The sequence below is a fragment of the Nematostella vectensis genome, chromosome 7 (assembly GCF_932526225.1).
Source record: "Nematostella vectensis chromosome 7, jaNemVect1.1, whole genome shotgun sequence".
Taxonomy (NCBI): Eukaryota; Metazoa; Cnidaria; class Anthozoa; order Actiniaria; family Edwardsiidae; genus Nematostella; species Nematostella vectensis.
Window position 1 is genome coordinate 8,424,493 of NC_064040.1, and position 16,755 is coordinate 8,441,247.

At 39.5% G+C, this 16,755-nt stretch overlaps 2 protein-coding genes across 2 annotated transcripts; one reads left to right on the forward strand and one right to left on the reverse strand.

Annotated features, from left to right (window-relative positions):
* The first annotated feature begins 24 nt into the window (after window positions 1-24).
* LOC5513001 (acid phosphatase type 7) lies at window positions 25-8,646 on the forward strand. Its single transcript, XM_001633290.3, has 12 exons — window positions 25-183; window positions 3,062-3,265; window positions 3,715-3,897; window positions 4,326-4,351; window positions 4,708-4,805; window positions 5,418-5,480; window positions 6,011-6,125; window positions 6,415-6,589; window positions 6,959-7,026; window positions 7,319-7,387; window positions 7,798-7,935; window positions 8,147-8,646. The coding sequence occupies exons 1-12, from the start codon at window positions 69-71 to the stop codon at window positions 8,228-8,230; spliced, it is 1,338 nt and encodes a 445-aa protein (XP_001633340.2). The 5' UTR covers window positions 25-68; the 3' UTR covers window positions 8,231-8,646.
* Window positions 8,647-9,206: 560 nt separating this feature from the next.
* LOC5513000 (synaptotagmin-7) lies at window positions 9,207-16,334 on the reverse strand. Its single transcript, XM_001633244.3, has 6 exons — window positions 16,011-16,334; window positions 13,199-13,264; window positions 11,787-12,730; window positions 11,009-11,341; window positions 10,085-10,196; window positions 9,207-9,677 (listed from the first exon to the last, which is right to left on the reverse strand). Exons 2-6 carry the CDS (start codon window positions 13,218-13,220, stop codon window positions 9,370-9,372), a joined length of 1,719 nt encoding a protein of 572 aa, XP_001633294.1. The 5' UTR covers window positions 13,221-13,264; window positions 16,011-16,334; the 3' UTR covers window positions 9,207-9,369.
* Between the last annotated feature and the right edge of the window lie 421 nt (window positions 16,335-16,755).

A 16,755-nucleotide genomic window follows, 5' to 3' on the forward strand; every position in this document is an offset into this window, starting at 1 on the left:
AAGGATGAGTGTTGCATAACAGACTCCCTGTGTTGTCACGTGACTTTTGTTGTTGTGGTGAAGACAAGATGGCGCATAAAGCGTTTGTACTTTTTTTTATCTGTCTTTTTGTGTCATTACTATTGGGATCGTGCAATGGACAAGCTTACGTCCAACCGGAACAAGTGCATATATCGGCTTCAGGTTTGCATTGAAATTTGAGTTTCTCTTTTGATGTTCTAATGCTATTTTGTCCGCAAAGTCTGTGCGTGCGCAATGTCATTGTCAGCTTTTTATATTTTTGCAATAACGTTTTCTTTAAATCTAAGTTATGAGTTCAAAAACGTCTAACAAAATAGTACAATGCCCCTTAATTATTGATATTTCGTGTATTTCCTTTTTTTTTAAAAACACTTTCATTCACAATATCTCTTGAGTAGTTCATTAGCGAACAAAACAATTCCTCCTTAGAACGTCTTCCAGTTTTCAGTCGAAGTTTTCTTTATCTTTTACTGTATGTGGCCATATTCTACCATACTTTTGTATTAATTTTTTTTTTCAGAAATACACTCTGACATAGGGCATATCAACCAATCAATCTTAACCCTTTCACTCCTGGGTACTTTTGAGCAACATTGTAAGAAAAACAGACTGAAGACAGAAACCTCCCCCCCCCTATTTCAAGTCCAACACTACCAGTTAAGCTAAGCTACCGCTGACCCAGGACGGTATGCCTTTAAGTTTCCAACAATGCACTGCGGTGATTTTCTTTCTAGCAACGGCACTGCTACAGCCTGTCGCTTACAACAGTTTTGCTTGTGATTTGCTTAAAAATTACAGCTTTTTCACATCTGGAGAGTGCCTGAGGACATCATGAAGTCTTTTTGGGCATAATTAATGCTGTGCTTATGGATGTTTGCACGCTGAGGTTGATTCAATGGGATAATTCCTTGTCTGGGCTTCACCAAGTGAGAAAGGAATTTTCTGGTGAATGGCCTCATACTCTCCAATGTGGGCCACCTTTGCTACCCAACCTTATTCAAAAATTATTTTCAGGCTTATTCTGGGTTCCTTGGACCTGGAAATGTTTTGTTTGGCTTCGGGGCAAAGAGACTTATAAAAAACTGTTATGATTCTGGGGAAGGAGATTAACCGCCTGTCTGTCAAGGTGTTTCCAAGACTCCCATGATGCAGTGCATGCATGCAAAATAGGCTAAACATGGTGACTCGCTTCTAATGGAGGTTCTAGCATTGATTATTGTGACTGATTGCTGTAAAATGGGACCTGACGGAGCGCAATAAAGGTATCTATTTGTGACTTGATCTGTGTTTGATCTGTGTTTGTCTCTATTTGTAGTTTGGAATTTTGTGTCTTTTTTGGTAAGAAATGTTTCTAAGTTTAAGCATTTGTTTACAAATTGGTCAGAAATCAAGGTTGATATTTTGACAAAAGAGTCAATTCTATTACATTGCTTAGATGCGCTTTTGAAGGTCGTCTATGCCTTGGATGAATCTATGAGTATCCGGGTCTGGTGATGTTTAGTTTGCATTTTTGACGCTTTGGAGTTGGGCCTATATTTTACAGGCATCTCAGGGAGTTATGGCAATGAAAGACTTAATAAAGTTTAAATTATGTACAATAATATAAAGGCTGAAACCAGAGGCTTATAAGGCTTGTCAGGGTTGTATCGATTAAGCAATAAAACGCATTTCCCGTGTCTGTCTAGGTTTTTACAGACACGCGGGGGATGTTGGGAGAATTGATAAAAACTTGAAAGTCACGAGCCGGAGGCTAATTAATTCTAAAAGGGGAAGCATTCATTTTATTGAGTATTGCGCGAAAGAAAAGTATAGCAAAGTGGGCCGAGTGAGTAATGCATTGCGTTACTTGCTTTCAAAAGCGTGTCTGTACTGTTTTTTACAGACAAGCTCATTTGAAGCTCTCAAGCAATCAGCATGTGAGATACACTCGTGTTATTTTATAATAAATAATATGTGATGGATCTAAATTGTACACACATGCACACACATACAGAGAGGAGAGAAGCATACGAACATTAATCACACCAATAGCTCTCTGTCAAGAGACAGTAAACTTTTATTACCTTATTACACTTTATTTTCATGTCACTTTAATTTTGTGAATTTTGTGATTTAAAAAAATTCACTAAAATAAAATAACTGTTTAATGAGCTTTATGGAAACACCTTGTCTATTTAGTCCTCTAATGTAAATAAAAATGAATATAAATAAATCACAAGCATCTCTTTGTGTTATCAAAACTAGATTCTCGATACAATTTAACTAATGTGTACAACAGCCGAAATATAGGCGCTGTTGATCATAACAAGGGGGTTCTCTTGTTATTAGTAGTCCTCTAATGTACATATAGTAACTTGTTATTCCTCTAATGTACATATAGTAACTTGTTATTAGTAGTCCTCTAATGTACATATAGTAACTTTAACTTAAGTGGTTAAGTTGGACAAATCTGAACTGTTTTTATAGATCTTTGTGGAACTAAATTTGGCCCACGCATGTTTTTGTTACAGTTTGTTACAGTTTTGATGATTGTAGCACATTTCAATTCCTCTAGATTTTCTTGATTTCATTGTCCCAAAATTGCGAAATCGTGAAAATAAAGTGTCGCAAAATCAAATTGCAATCTCAAAATCATGAACTTTTGACATCACGAAAAAAAATTGTGTAAGGTATTGTAAGAGCCCTGCCCAACTCGATGGATGAAGGATTTTTCCGATTTCATTTCTTAGGGTATAAAATTTTACCAACTGCTATTCCCAAGGGGATGTTTAATGGTTTTTGTTTCCTATTCTGTTATCTCTTAGGGTATAAAATTTGACCAATTGCTATTTATAAAGGGGTGTTTAGCATTTTTTCCATTTCTGCCATTTCTTAGGGTTAAAAATTTATTCGACCACACCCAAAGTGCCATCCCTTAGGGTAAAAATCAATTTTGCCGACAATCACCCCCATCTGTTTTTATCAGAGTCCCCACGGGGGTCATTTGCTATTTAGATTTTCACTAAAAGAACTCATTTTTATCTCTGTTACTTTTCCTCAGATGACGTGACTGAGATGGTCATCACCTGGGTTACACTTGACCTTACGCCACACTCCGTTGTAGAATACAACAAACAAGGATATCCAAAGTTTGAGCTACGAGCTATAGGCACTGTCACTAAATTTGTCAACGGTGGGAGCCTGAACAGAACAGAGTATATACATAGAGTGACACTGAAAGATTTAACCCCAACCCAGTCTTATGGTGAGATCCAGAGCATTATGTTATTTTTTGTAACTGCCAACTTGCTGTGTTCCATGATTAGACAGGCATCTTCCTATGCCCATTTGATTTGGCATCTAGGCTGCTGTTATTATTATTGCCATTACGGTTAATCAAGTATTTATGGATTTTATAAAGGAAATTCTCATGAATAATATATGTACTTGGCATCTACATAATTTTTTTTTAATAAAGTCACAGAATTTTATTGCTGTGAAAGTTTTAGCGGAAACCTGGAGATTTAGCCTTTTTTAAGGGAATACAAGCTAAAAATTGGCAGACATGGGGTATGTTACAAAACCCTGCTAGGGAGAGTTGGCAGGTATGGAAGTAAACCTTCTGGGAAGGAGCATCATTGATGCCCTTTTATAAGGTGCTTTGATTAAATTGATGATAATAAATATCAACACAACACTGCATATACTTTGCAGTTTATCACTGTGGGGGTCCTGATGGCTGGAGCGAAGAGTTCAACTTCAAGGCCAGGCGTGATGGTGTTGACTGGAGCCCCAGACTGGCCATTTTTGGCGATTTGGGAAACAAGAATGCAAGGTCTCTCCCATTTCTGCAGGAGGAGGTTCAAAAAGGGGACTATGATGCTATCATTCATGTTGGTGAGGGGTTTATCAATAAGATGACAGGGGAGACATTAAATTTCAGAGTAGGCAGTTGAAATTGATAAGTAGGTGTGGAAGTTGTTAATTCAAATAAAATAAAAATCATCTTTTTAAAAGAAGGTTGCTGGTGCTTTGAAAATAGTAGCTGGTTGTTCTGTCAGCCCCTGGGCCTAGATGGAACCCCTGGCTGGCATTAAAACTGAATAATGCAGTGTATAAAATAGTTACCCTGCCATGCACACGGTTTATTTGTGGATTTTTCAGTTTCTCTTCTTAAATTTTACTCTGAAGGGCTAGGGGCACTGTCTTCCCTAGCCCATCACTGTCTTGCTATGGGTGGCCCGTCACAGCTTAACCACACAAACCTCTCCCACAGTAGATATGTTTTCCTGGTTATAACTTATTGTTTCTCTTTTTTATTTCAGGGGACTTTGCATACGACCTCTTTACTGTAAGTGGCTCTGAGAGTAGAAGTTTATAAGCAATGCCAAAGAAGGGGACAGGGCACTCCATAATTTTTATAATCATATTAATGTGGTGCCCTCGATGTTTTTAAGGGTACTGCGGTGTAATTTATCTTTCATGTCATCCTTGAGCTACATTTTTGTATAACTGTTTGGGCTCAAAGAAACTAAAAAAAATCAGACACCAGGAACTTGGAAAATGTTGAATTAATCAGACCTTTGATAGCCTGAATAGCAAGCTCAAAGGGGAGAAAAGAAACAGTATTTGGGGATTAGGCCCACTCCATATCAGTCCAATCACTCGAATTGCTGAAATTTTATTAAAAGCTGATTATTTTTATAGAATAATGGGACATATGGAGATGAGTTCATGCGTCAAATACAGCCTATTGCTGCATTAGTTCCTTACATGACCTGCCCTGGAAATCATGAGAGTGCTTAGTAAGTACAAACTGCCCTGGAAACCATGAGAGTGCTTAGTAAGTACAAACTGCCCTGGCAACCATAAGATTGCTTAATTAATAACTATGACCTGCCCTGGCAACCATGAGAGTGCTTAGTAAGTACAAACTGCCCTGGAAACCATGAGAGTGCTTAGTAAGTACAAACTGCCCTGTCAACCATAAGATTGCTTAATTAATAACTATGACCTGCCCTGACAACCATGAGAGTGCTTAGAAACTATGACCTGCCCTGGCAACCATGAGAGTGCTTAGTAAATATGACCTGTCCTAGCATCAACCACAAGAGCTCTTAGCAATTACAACCTATGCCCTGGCAATGACAAGAGTGCTTAGTAACCAAGTACAACTTGCCCTTGTGACCACAAGGGAGTGCTTAGCTAGTAAGTATGGCCTAGTTTTTGAATGACTTTCATATTCAAGTTTATTCTTTACTTTAGAATAATTACTACATTTATCCCAAGAACTATAGTTTACCGCCCAAAGAGTTATTTGCATGCTCTGTTTGTACTTGGTAAAGTCTTTGAGAAAATGTTTAAACACACTTTATTTTGTGCTGTGCAAGTATTAACATATTCATATCATTCTGCAGCAACTTCTCTGATTACAAAAATCGATTCTCCATGCCTGGCAACACCAATGGCATGTATTACAGGTAAAGTTAGATGGTTTAGGAGAGGAAAATCTTGATAGTCATGCTAGATGGAGGTCTTCTTATATCTCTCTTACTCGTATATATCTTTATGGGGTTGTTACACAAGAACGTCAATTCTACCTCTTTATACTGTAAGACAGCAAAAATAAAACATCATCCAATGCAACACACTTGTATGACTGAAGGGAATGACATATGCACACTCTATTCACAACAGCAAAATGGTACAGCTTCTATCATCTCTATGCATTCATTTCTTCTGGTGCCAAATTTTGCCACCCTGAAGACAATTTGTGGAATGATGAAAAAATGATACCTGATTTAGGGAAACAAGGGTTTGATTTTCACAATTACCAAACAACCCCCCAATTAGATTAATATTGTCAGTGCCATTATGTAAATTGCGATAATCGGTTTGCAAAACATTTACCATTACTGATTTTGAAAATGAATTACCACAATCCAAACTTTACAAATGAGGTGTGTAATATAATAGCTATTTCATGTTTTTGGTTTCTGTTATTTTCCAGCTGGAATATCGGTCCTGTACATTTTATCAGCATCTCAACAGAGGTCTATTTCTCGACCTACTATGGATATGACCTAATTGACTACCAGTATGCCTGGCTTGAGAGGGATTTAAAGGTGGGTGATGATAGAAGACTTTCCCCAATGATCAAGGTGAAAAATACTCTGTTTGACCAACTAACATTACTTACTTGTTGGTACCGCCTGTAATGTTTGTCGACTTTCCTACGAAAATTTTTTTGCTTATAAGGGAACATGATAAGGCTTGTTGACCAACCTGGATGGAAAATACTCTGCTTGCAGGTTTACTCTATGTTGGCTAACTAACAAAAATGCATTTTCAAAGATACCACCCTTAACTCACTTGTAACAATATTTAGAAAAAAATGTTTATGCATTCCCATAGGAGGCCACATCCAAAGAGAACCGCACCCTTCGGCCGTGGATCTTTGCCATGGGTCATCGTCCCATGTACTGCTCCAACCTGGACCGTGACGACTGCACCAACCACCTGAGCATAGTCAGGACAGGTATACCAGAGAAAAACAAACCAGGATTGGAAGATCTGTTTTACGAATATGGTGAGTCGATGTAATTAATACCCATGTTAATTAACATTGATTGAATCAATGTTTGATTGATGCAAATCTGTAGAGAGTTTTGTTGTTTGCTCATAGCTTGCATGTTAGTATACTTCTGCCCTCCATCTATTTTCACCTTGTACTAAGATGGTGAAGGGGAGAAAAATGTGTGGGGAGGGAAGGCCAACAGACCCCTTCCCATAAAATCGCCTTGAGTTACTTAAAATGTAAGGTTATAGTAAGTTTGTGCTATTTTGGCATTTCTGGGGGATAAAAAATATAAAAGCTGTCAATTTTTATTCTCACTCCATAGTAAAATGTTTCATAGCATTGTATGATGATTTAAAATGTTGCTTTTTGTTGTTGCAGGTGTTGATGTTTTGCTATGGGCACATGAACACTCCTATGAAAGGCTTTGGCCCTTGTACAACAAACAAGTTAGGAGGATTTCAGTTATTGAGACCTCATAGACAAATTTGTATCTGCCTTTTCTTTGTTATTGTTTACATTCAAAAGTACAATGATTGCATATAAATCAGCAGTAAGTTAATATTGATACACAGCATAATGCACCCTCACACATTTTGACATGACATGGCAAATTTGACATAGAGTGACAGGAAGTCATTAATTAGTAATTAAAACAAATAGAGATCTCAATGGGATAAACAATTATGCTGTTAGCTATGCAAACAAGAAATAACAACTTTGTGTTTTTCTGATTTTAAGATGTGTAATGGGACAAAAGGAGCCTACATCAACCCATGCGCACCCGTCCATATTATCACAGGATCTGCTGTGAGTATGTCACCCTACACCAACCCTTGTGCACCTGTTCATATCATCACAGGATCTACTGTGAGTATGTCACCCTACATCAACCCATGTGCACCCGTCCATATCAACACAGGATTTGCTGTGAGTACATCAACCCATGTGCACCCGACCATATCATCACAGAATCTGCTGTGAGTATGTCACCCTTTATCAACCCATGTGCACCCGTCCATATCATCACAGGATCTGCTGTGAGTATGTCACCCTACACCAACCCATGTGCACCCGTCCGTATCATCACAGGATCTGCTGACAGTTCTGTTGTGCGAGTATAGGTTTTAGCACTTTGAAGCATTAACTATTTTAGTGGCAATAACTTCCCGCTCCACTGCAGAAAGCAGGGTAGATGATTGATTACTTTCCCTGCCCAGGGGTGCTCTGAAGACCATGACAAATTCAAGAAAGACTACGGACCATGGACTGCTTTCCGCTCTGAGGACTACGGCTACACAAGAATGACCATCCACAACAAGACGCATATCTACTTCGACCAGTTCAGTGTTGACAAGGTAGGTCACATGACCACAACGAGACGCTTATCTACTTTGACCAGTTCAGTGTTGAAAATGATTGAAATGTATTTTATAAACGAGAGCAAATAATTTTGGATAATTTCCCGTCTCGAACCTATTTATATACCAACCCCATTTTTTCCTGGAAAAAAGGGCTAAAGTTCTTTCTGTAACTGTTAGTAACACTTACCTGTGCTCTTATTTCCAGGAAAAAGTGATTGACAGCGCCTGGGTGATCAAGGATCGACACGAGTCCTACTCCAAGTCCTCCCATTCCATTCAAGACCTCTAGAGGAACATCTACTTCCCCCATAACCTCGTAGGGTGTATTAGTCAAGTTTTTATAGTCGCTAGCGCTTATACATGCTTATGCAAAATGGTAAGACACGCACTCATAGAAAAGAAAAGCATAGAAAAGCAGGGTGGCACATGTATCTCCTCCAGTAATATTGAGAAGCCCGTAATTTTGATCCTCTAAGCAGTGTTTTTCAAATTTATTTTCGTTAAAACCCTCCCACCAATTTCCATGACTCCGCTACGCCACAGAAAGAAGTCCTACTGAGTCGTAACTTTGCTGAGCACTAGATCTTTTAAATATTACACAGTGTATTTAATTCTCTTCAGGTTGTAGGTAAGCATAAAATGCTCGAACATTGGCCTGAATAAATTAAATTAATTGAATAAATGAAAGTAAAATTATTTAGAAAATGTTGTACGAGTTGTTGCTTAAAGAATGTTGATCAACCACTCCTTTGTTAATGTCTATAATTGAAAATATTCGCGAGAATATTTCAAAATAACAATATATGAATGGAGTCTAATACTTTACAGCGCGACCAAGAAAACCGTAAACACCGGAAATATGTATGGAATGTTTGTTCCGACCAATCACTCGCGAGATATTCAAACAGTCAACTAGAAACATGTCTCAACAAGTCTCAGTGTCTGAATTCTCGCGTATGATTCGCCAGAAGACAATAAACATTCCACACACATTTGAGGTGTTCACGGTTTTACTGGTTGCGCTGTAATGACGATATTTGAATGTAAGTATATTGGCCACTCTCTTGAATGAGCCAATGGAAATGGATGCTTTGAGTGACACGGCATTGACCGGGAGCATAAAATGGCGGCGTGATTGACCTTTTTTTAACCAGCCCCAACTGGGAGAAGGGAGAGTCAGGCGGACAGGGGCGGTGGTTGGGGAGGGACATTGACATGTATCTAAATATGTATCAGGCGTTTTTATATCGTCACACAGCACAACGTTTTGCACGCAATTCTGATTTAATCTCCAACCTTCTGGACAATCTACTTTATCCTCAGACCCGTACTTGAAGTTGCCCACTTAACACAAAATCTAATTCCTCTTGACGCACAAATTTGTATCAATATATAATTACTCTCTGTCATAGATATATATCTCTCTTTTCATTCATGAATCATATGCCATTGCTCTATCGGACAGTGTGGATTTGCAATGACTTGAGACCAGTGTCCGAATTCTGGGCCGTCCGATGACGCGCTAAGTACCACTTGTCCGATTCTCTCGTGGCACCCACTCGCGTCTTGTACCATTACCGTAAATGTCATTGTCATCATGTCCAGTACTGAATCCGCCGCAAGGTCGAACGTAAACGTCTGCGCGAATTTAGGGTTTACCGTCTTCTTCTTCACGCGCGTTTTCTTCTTTCCCACGCGAGACCGCGAGGAAAACAATTCTACCTTGACGTATGGGTCTGTGGAAAGAACACAAGGAACTGCTAATTATGTCGTCAGCACTGAAAGTGACGTAATACCCGTATTGTCCACCAAAATCAAGGCCAATGCTTGCATGCTTGAATTTTCGCTAACGCAATTTTAGATCAAATCTATGCTTTGCTGGTAGTATTTTGCCAACGTTTAAATGCCTCAAATGGTTCCCAAGGACCTTTCCTTGGCTTACATGACCGAATCTCGAAATCGGTTTTGACGCAATCGAAGAAATCTATGTACTTTTCTGCTAAGAAAATGGACCCCACCAGCAACCATCGCCATGACGATTTAGAAATATGATTTTGGGAGCCATTTTGCAGTACGAAAATATTGGAGTTCACTAAGCTAATAAAAGAGAAGCTGACACGTTAGTCACAAAATTTGAACTCACCCCCAATATTCAAATGACTGATCTTGGGTAGATTGCGAGCCTGCAATACCGTCACTGACAGACGGCTGGACAGCGGTTGATGGCAGACCGATATATGGAGTTCACCTAATATCTGTAATGAAGCGGTCTTGGATTAGAACATAGTTTGATTGACGTCTTTAATACTGATGTTTTCAAGGTTGTCAAGTGCACAAAAATGGCGTAAATGAATGTTCCTTGAGTGTTAGACTAATGGGGGGGGGGGGGGTAAACCCTTTAAACTGGCTAGAAAAACAGTTAATTAGAGTGCCATGTCAAGATGTCAATGGTGCAAGAAATGGTTACTTTGAATCTTAGCAGAATTCCTTATAAGAAAAGTTCACACGCGAACACCACAGAGAATGGTATATGATCCTCCCTTTAACACAAAATGTGTTTGACAATTATACTATCACGCTTTGATACGAAAAATTATCAAACTAAGGCCTATAACGCAATATTATGGTCATTAAAATTAAATTTAGAAATTATTTAACATCAAAAGCCTAATCAATTAGGATTGTCCGCTTACAAGAATGAGAGATCAATGGAAAATTTAAAAAAAAATCGCTTACGCACAAAAAAGAATAAGTTTGAATGACAGAAAAACGAACTCTTGAAGGGTGTTCCTACTTAGAGTCGTCCGCTTCAAAACAAAGTGTCCGGATCCAAGTGTCCGAGTATCCGATTGCGGAGAGCAATCCTCGTAGCAGCCCTCGAAATATTGGGGGGGGCACTATTCAGAAACATTAAGAAAATAGTGTGGGGGCACAGCCACGCCCCTACTGGTCATTTCCTAATATTTTTTGAAATATGGTTGGGAGGGGGGGTACGTGCACCCAGTGCCCCAGTATTTATACAAATGTTATTAATACTATGACACACAGGCAATGTGTTACGACTTACGTTTTGGAAATGATAGGGTCTCAGATCCCGCCATATAGAAATCTCGTCACCAGTTAGCTCGAGCCCCGAGAGTGCGACCATAACCTCTCCTATGACAACATTCCTGGAAATGACCTCGTTATGTATGACCAAGATCTGTAGAGCGAGCTGTTGTACCTCCATAAGCGTCAGCCCACTAATGATAAACAGCTCGTTGAACGTAGGATTCAAGTTATTCGTGACAATGTTTGTGCGGTGGTTGTGACGGCGAGAAGGTAGGGCATATATGCGCACATACGGGGAAGATGTGTTGCGGCGTAGATCCTTCGCGGGCAGATCACGACATTGCAGGATCTGGTAACAACATAAGTGAATTAGGCCTTCCTACTTACATATCACACTAAGGCTAATTAAATATTAATTACACAAGTGATGTAGGCCCTAGGCTCTTTCTTAAACAACACACAAGTGATTGACTTTAAAATCTTAATGTCCTAACAGTTTTCCGTGTATGGCTGCGTTTTTATCGGCCAAGCGAGTGTTACGTGGTCTTAATCAATGATTACCACTACCATCAACATCGCAGGGACCGCAGAGAGTGAGGGACTAATAGTGCTATAGACCTACAACTTTTTGGCTTTTTTTTCAGGGCTCCAGATATATACTTGTTTGTCTTGATCAAATCTTTAGTCCTACCACTTTAGAATGGTCTCCGCGGTCCCTGCATCGTCACCAACTACTGACCACCAAAGATGCACCCATAAACATTACATAATGCAATCTCTGCAACTGTATTTACCTTAACGAATAGATCACAGGTTGTTTTCTTGTACTGTAGCGACACGTGTATGCGCCCTAGGCTACCAACAGGGGCGTGCGCTATCTTCCCCTTAGAACCTCGCTTGGACTTTATCACTTGTGATGAAATATTGATGGGGATTTTGGCGGCAGTTGGCTCAGACTGCGTGTGATGCCTAATAGGTGTGCTCTTCGGTCTGAGCGCGAGGCTGCGATCTGTGCTTCCTCTTCTCTCGCTATCTTGGCGATCTAGGGCTATGTTATCCAAGCTGCGGCTAGACCCTTCTCTGTATCTGCGTGCTTCAACTTGTGAATCCGAGTAGGTTTGTCGGCTCGACTCCGGATCGTAGTTTGTGCTCTCCATTCGCGCATTCATGTCATCCTTTGAAAGAGATTCCGCTCGCGTTATTGTGATCAAAGGTTTGACAGGAATCGGGCGCACGAATTCAAACGATCTGCTATCCTTTGGGAGAGATCGAGGGGACCTTGGACCTACTCCTTTCTTGGGCGTGGCCTGCTCGTATGTGCTCTCGGAGCTGTCACCACTCGATGTACTAGGTTGCATCAGAGATGACCTTCGTGGAGCGGGAACCTGCAATGCTTTGATGCTCCCGGTCCTATCTCTGTCCGGCCCGTTCATGTCGTCCGGTGCTGTCCGGTAAGGATCCGACCCCTCACTGAAGAAGTGTTTGTCGTCAACAGGGGAGGTGTTCGTTGAGGTAGTTTCGCTGCTGTTTTTGGAGGAGTGCTGCACAAATCTTTGCACGATCCCGGGCATGTAGGGAGGTATAAACAAATCGTGTGATGACCTGTTGTCGCGACGCCAGAGTCTCGGCTCGCGCAGCAGCTCATCTTTTTGCTTGCGTTTGCAGCAACAATAGGCCACGTAAATGAAGACCAGAAGAACCACAGGAAGACCGGTCGCTAGGCCAGCTACTAGAGCAACTGGAAACATGAGAGAAGTTTAAATATTATTGAGTAAATATGACTAGATGGGTACGCGCCAGGATTTGCTTGGAGAGCGGGGATGCTGTCAAAGGTATAATATGGAGAAAGAATAAAAAGATAGTATTTCACAATTCTCAAATAAGGGTAACAATTGACAATTCTCCAATTTTAAACGACCCCTTAAACAGGCGCGCACACAGGATTGGCTGGGGGGGATGCGCAGTCATATGTCACATGGAAAAAGCATAGTATTTGAAGATTCCTTAATAAGAAATGACCCACTTTTTGTCAGCCAAGAGGGGGTGCGCGCGCATCCAGCGCACCCCCCCCCCCCCCACCCTGTGTACGCGCCTGTTAAAGATACACGCTTGCTACAAGGGGTGCGCTACTAGTTTGTTTGTGTACCTCAGGGCAATCGCCAATTCATAATTACCGTATAGTGTGAAAATATAGCTATATACTTACCATTGTTTTTCATAGTTTGCATTGTGATATGATTCTGGCAGGTAATTTTACTATCCTTTTGCTAACCTGCCGAAACAGTAAGAAAGTCAAATCAGACATGCGATAATTCGGTCATAGAGATAAACGCTAGCTAAGGACCGTAGGCAGGATTGTGGAAAGAGGTTTCTCATTTTTCAGTTCTCATTAAATGTCCAAATATATATTGTTGTAAATAGAAGCTGCGTTTCTGTTGCACTCGTAATGGCTTCAAGCAAGGGGGAACATTCTCGTAAAACAACAACAACAACAACAACAACAACAACACATATTTCCGCTCATAAAAGTTAAGTCCCACCTCATCCTCCGACCCTGGCCTGATACTCTTGTCACTCTTATCAATACATTAATCGGATACAAAGATACACGAAACACAAACAAAGCGGGTTGGTTATAACTTCTTTAGGATGGACTATGAGCGCTGAAAACCTTTGGGATAAACGAGTGTATTTACGCGATCTTGGTATCGAAACTACCCTCACCAATGGTTACAGCCCGGGGAAGCTAGCTACCCTCGCAAAATATTACATACGGCGCCAGCGAGCATTTCGTGCCAAGCTAGAACTAATGACCATTTTTTTCTAAAGGAGGTATTAGCATGTTTCCTACCCAGCGATGATTTATACTCTTGACGACCTTTATTTTAAATAATAGGAAGACATCACCATTTGTCTATAATGGCCAAGCACTGGCAGATATGTGTTAATGAACGAAAACAAATCAGTGCTTTATTTCTAAACATATATTTTTCATGGTTCATGATAAAATTACACCCTTTTTGTTTAAAGTTCTATTCATAACTTGGCAATACTTCAACTGAAAGTGTTTTAAATTCGAAATTAAAATTAAAATCACAATTTTTCGTGAGTATATTTTCATATAAAAATTGAGCGTTGAAGAAAACATTGATCCAGACACACTCGTATAATGTTCGCATATGGTCTGTGTTTTGAGATAGTTATTTTGCGGGTTTGACAAGGTATTGATATGTCGGTTGCCTAGTCATTTATCGTGGCTTTTTTGTGAATAATGGAAACTGTATGACAACCTCGAGTCCTCTTTATCTGATCCGCCAAAGACCCGAGAATTTCATTCCTCTTCGAGAGGATACAATATAAGTATTTTCATAAATAGATTCGTTTATATTTACAAAGTTCATTTTTAGTGAGGTTTTTGGTTGTAGTTGGATCTTAATTTCTTTTAACATTACGTTGTTTGAGTTGAGGTTTGTTTGTATTCGTACAATGTTTACTGAATTTATTAAATATAATGCGATATTCCGAAGGGGGAGTTGCTTGTCTCTTAGGAACACATCGCACGTTGACATTATATCCCCCGTCTAATGTAGTATAAGACACGGATTTTGAAACGGTCTTTCAGCTGCGCATTCTTCTTATATTCCCACAACAGACGGAGAAAGAAAAAAACACAAAATGCATTCAACCTCCTTTAGCATTTTTAAGTCTGATGATTTGACTAAAGTAATTAGAAACGGACAGCCTATCGCCACATAGGTTGAAGAGCCTTAGTGAGTACAAATACAAAGAAACCTCAAAAAGATTTTCTGTTTTTGGTATTAAAAACGAAACATTGCTTTCCTTAATAAAGTGATGTCATTCCAGCTTTCAAAACAACTTTTTGTTCGATAAAAATGTGAGAAAAGGCTCCCATGTCGAGCCATTCACAGCTGCCTGTCTTAAAGATTATCTTATTCGCTCGTTCCCCGAGACCAATTTATGCAAAATCAAAGCTCGCACGAGGTCTTGGAAGCTTTTGCGGTAAACGGGCATACGGCTTGATTTGTACTGAACCACTAATCTACTCCACAGCCAACCAATTTGGCAACGTCCACGAGAAACGCATATTTCTTCGTTGTGAGCGCGAGGCGATTAAAACACGCATAACAGACGCCCCCACAGTGTGGCAGAATATGGCTGATTTGACGCACAAGCTACCCGGCCCCACAAACAACGCGTGTCGCTGTCAAATAGAGCTTTGCGTTTGATAAATTGAACTAAAAATGAATTCTCGTTTAAAATTATTTCAAGGAAAAGGACATTACATAGGGATAATTTAGGCCTGAGGGTTCTTTTCTGTTACTGTACACTTTATCAATAATGTATGTTGCCATTTGTAAGCTTTGGTTCGGCTTTACAACTACAATATATGTATTAACACCGAGTAAACCTAAACCAAAATATTTCACCAATGAAAATCGTAAACTAAACGTTGGTTTTGGCCATTAGCAATGGCGCAAAGATACACATTTTGAGAAGCCCCATTTCGCTCATCAAAAAGTGTATTGGGAATTATTGGAAATAGGTTCCTTTCCGCTTTGAGAAGAAATGGACGGACGTAGTTAAACCACTCAAAAATTGTTGAAGAGTCGGTTGTGAAAATATGTTACAGATTAGAAGGACTACGCTCAGCCTTAAATAATTCGATTTCTTGGATACTCCAATGGCCTTAAAACCTTCGTTTCGGGTTTTAAGAGGTCAATCTGCTTTCCAAAATGGCCTTAACTTTTAGCACTTCTATTTTCCACTAAAAAATGACCAAACGAAAACAGAGAAGCTGTATTGGTTGGAAAAAACACCAACTGGCTTTGAAATTCAAATAATTCATGTTTCCCCCAAAAGACCTCCAACCAACATAGCTATTGAAAACCCCTAAGTGATTTCTTTATTAGACTAACTTACTTTATGAAAATTAAGCCTTCTAGTGTCAAACTATGGCAAAAATAAATAAATACTATCGAACGATTCGAGTTACTTACCGGCCCAACTTGGTGTACGTAGCACCCTATCGAAGCCACCATTTTGCTTGTGAAGTATTGGAGTTTCTTCTACTCCATATTACCGACCAATTCATATTTGCCGCACTGCAATTCCCCGGGAATTCTTCACTCTTTCCATTCCAAGCGTCAACTTAATGTGCAACAAAATATACAAAGACTAAGGCAGGGTTTTTTTTTTACTAAAAAGTGAAGAATTCTAGGGTAATCATAGGGAAACGAGAACGAAAAGAGCCTACTCGAAGAGCAAAGGTCCTTTCAAATCTTTCGACCCAACAATTGTTTTTCCTACATTCGTATCCGCTTTTAAGTTCCGGAATAAATATTCTTTTCGCATACTTAATGAGAGGTTGGAACCAATGACAAAAGGATGTATAATCGAAATCACCCAATTTATTTAAATTCTCTAAATCTAAGCCTATAGACACACAGCAAAAACACAAGCTGCCTAGAATACCTACAGGACTGAAAAATGAAAATAGTATATTAGGGAATGTATTCATTAATGGAATGTTTTTGATAATATTATGCGAGTGTTTAGGCTAATCTAGAAACAGTTATTCAAAAATTTCACTGTGTACACTTAAAAAGGGAGGGAAAAGCATTTAGACATAAAGGAGCTATTTACATTTTATTTTACGGGTAAATGAAATCCATACCCACTCGAATATTTTTTTCTCTTGTATTCCCGTATGGTTTCCATTGTCTATCAGTTGACATCTGGCTT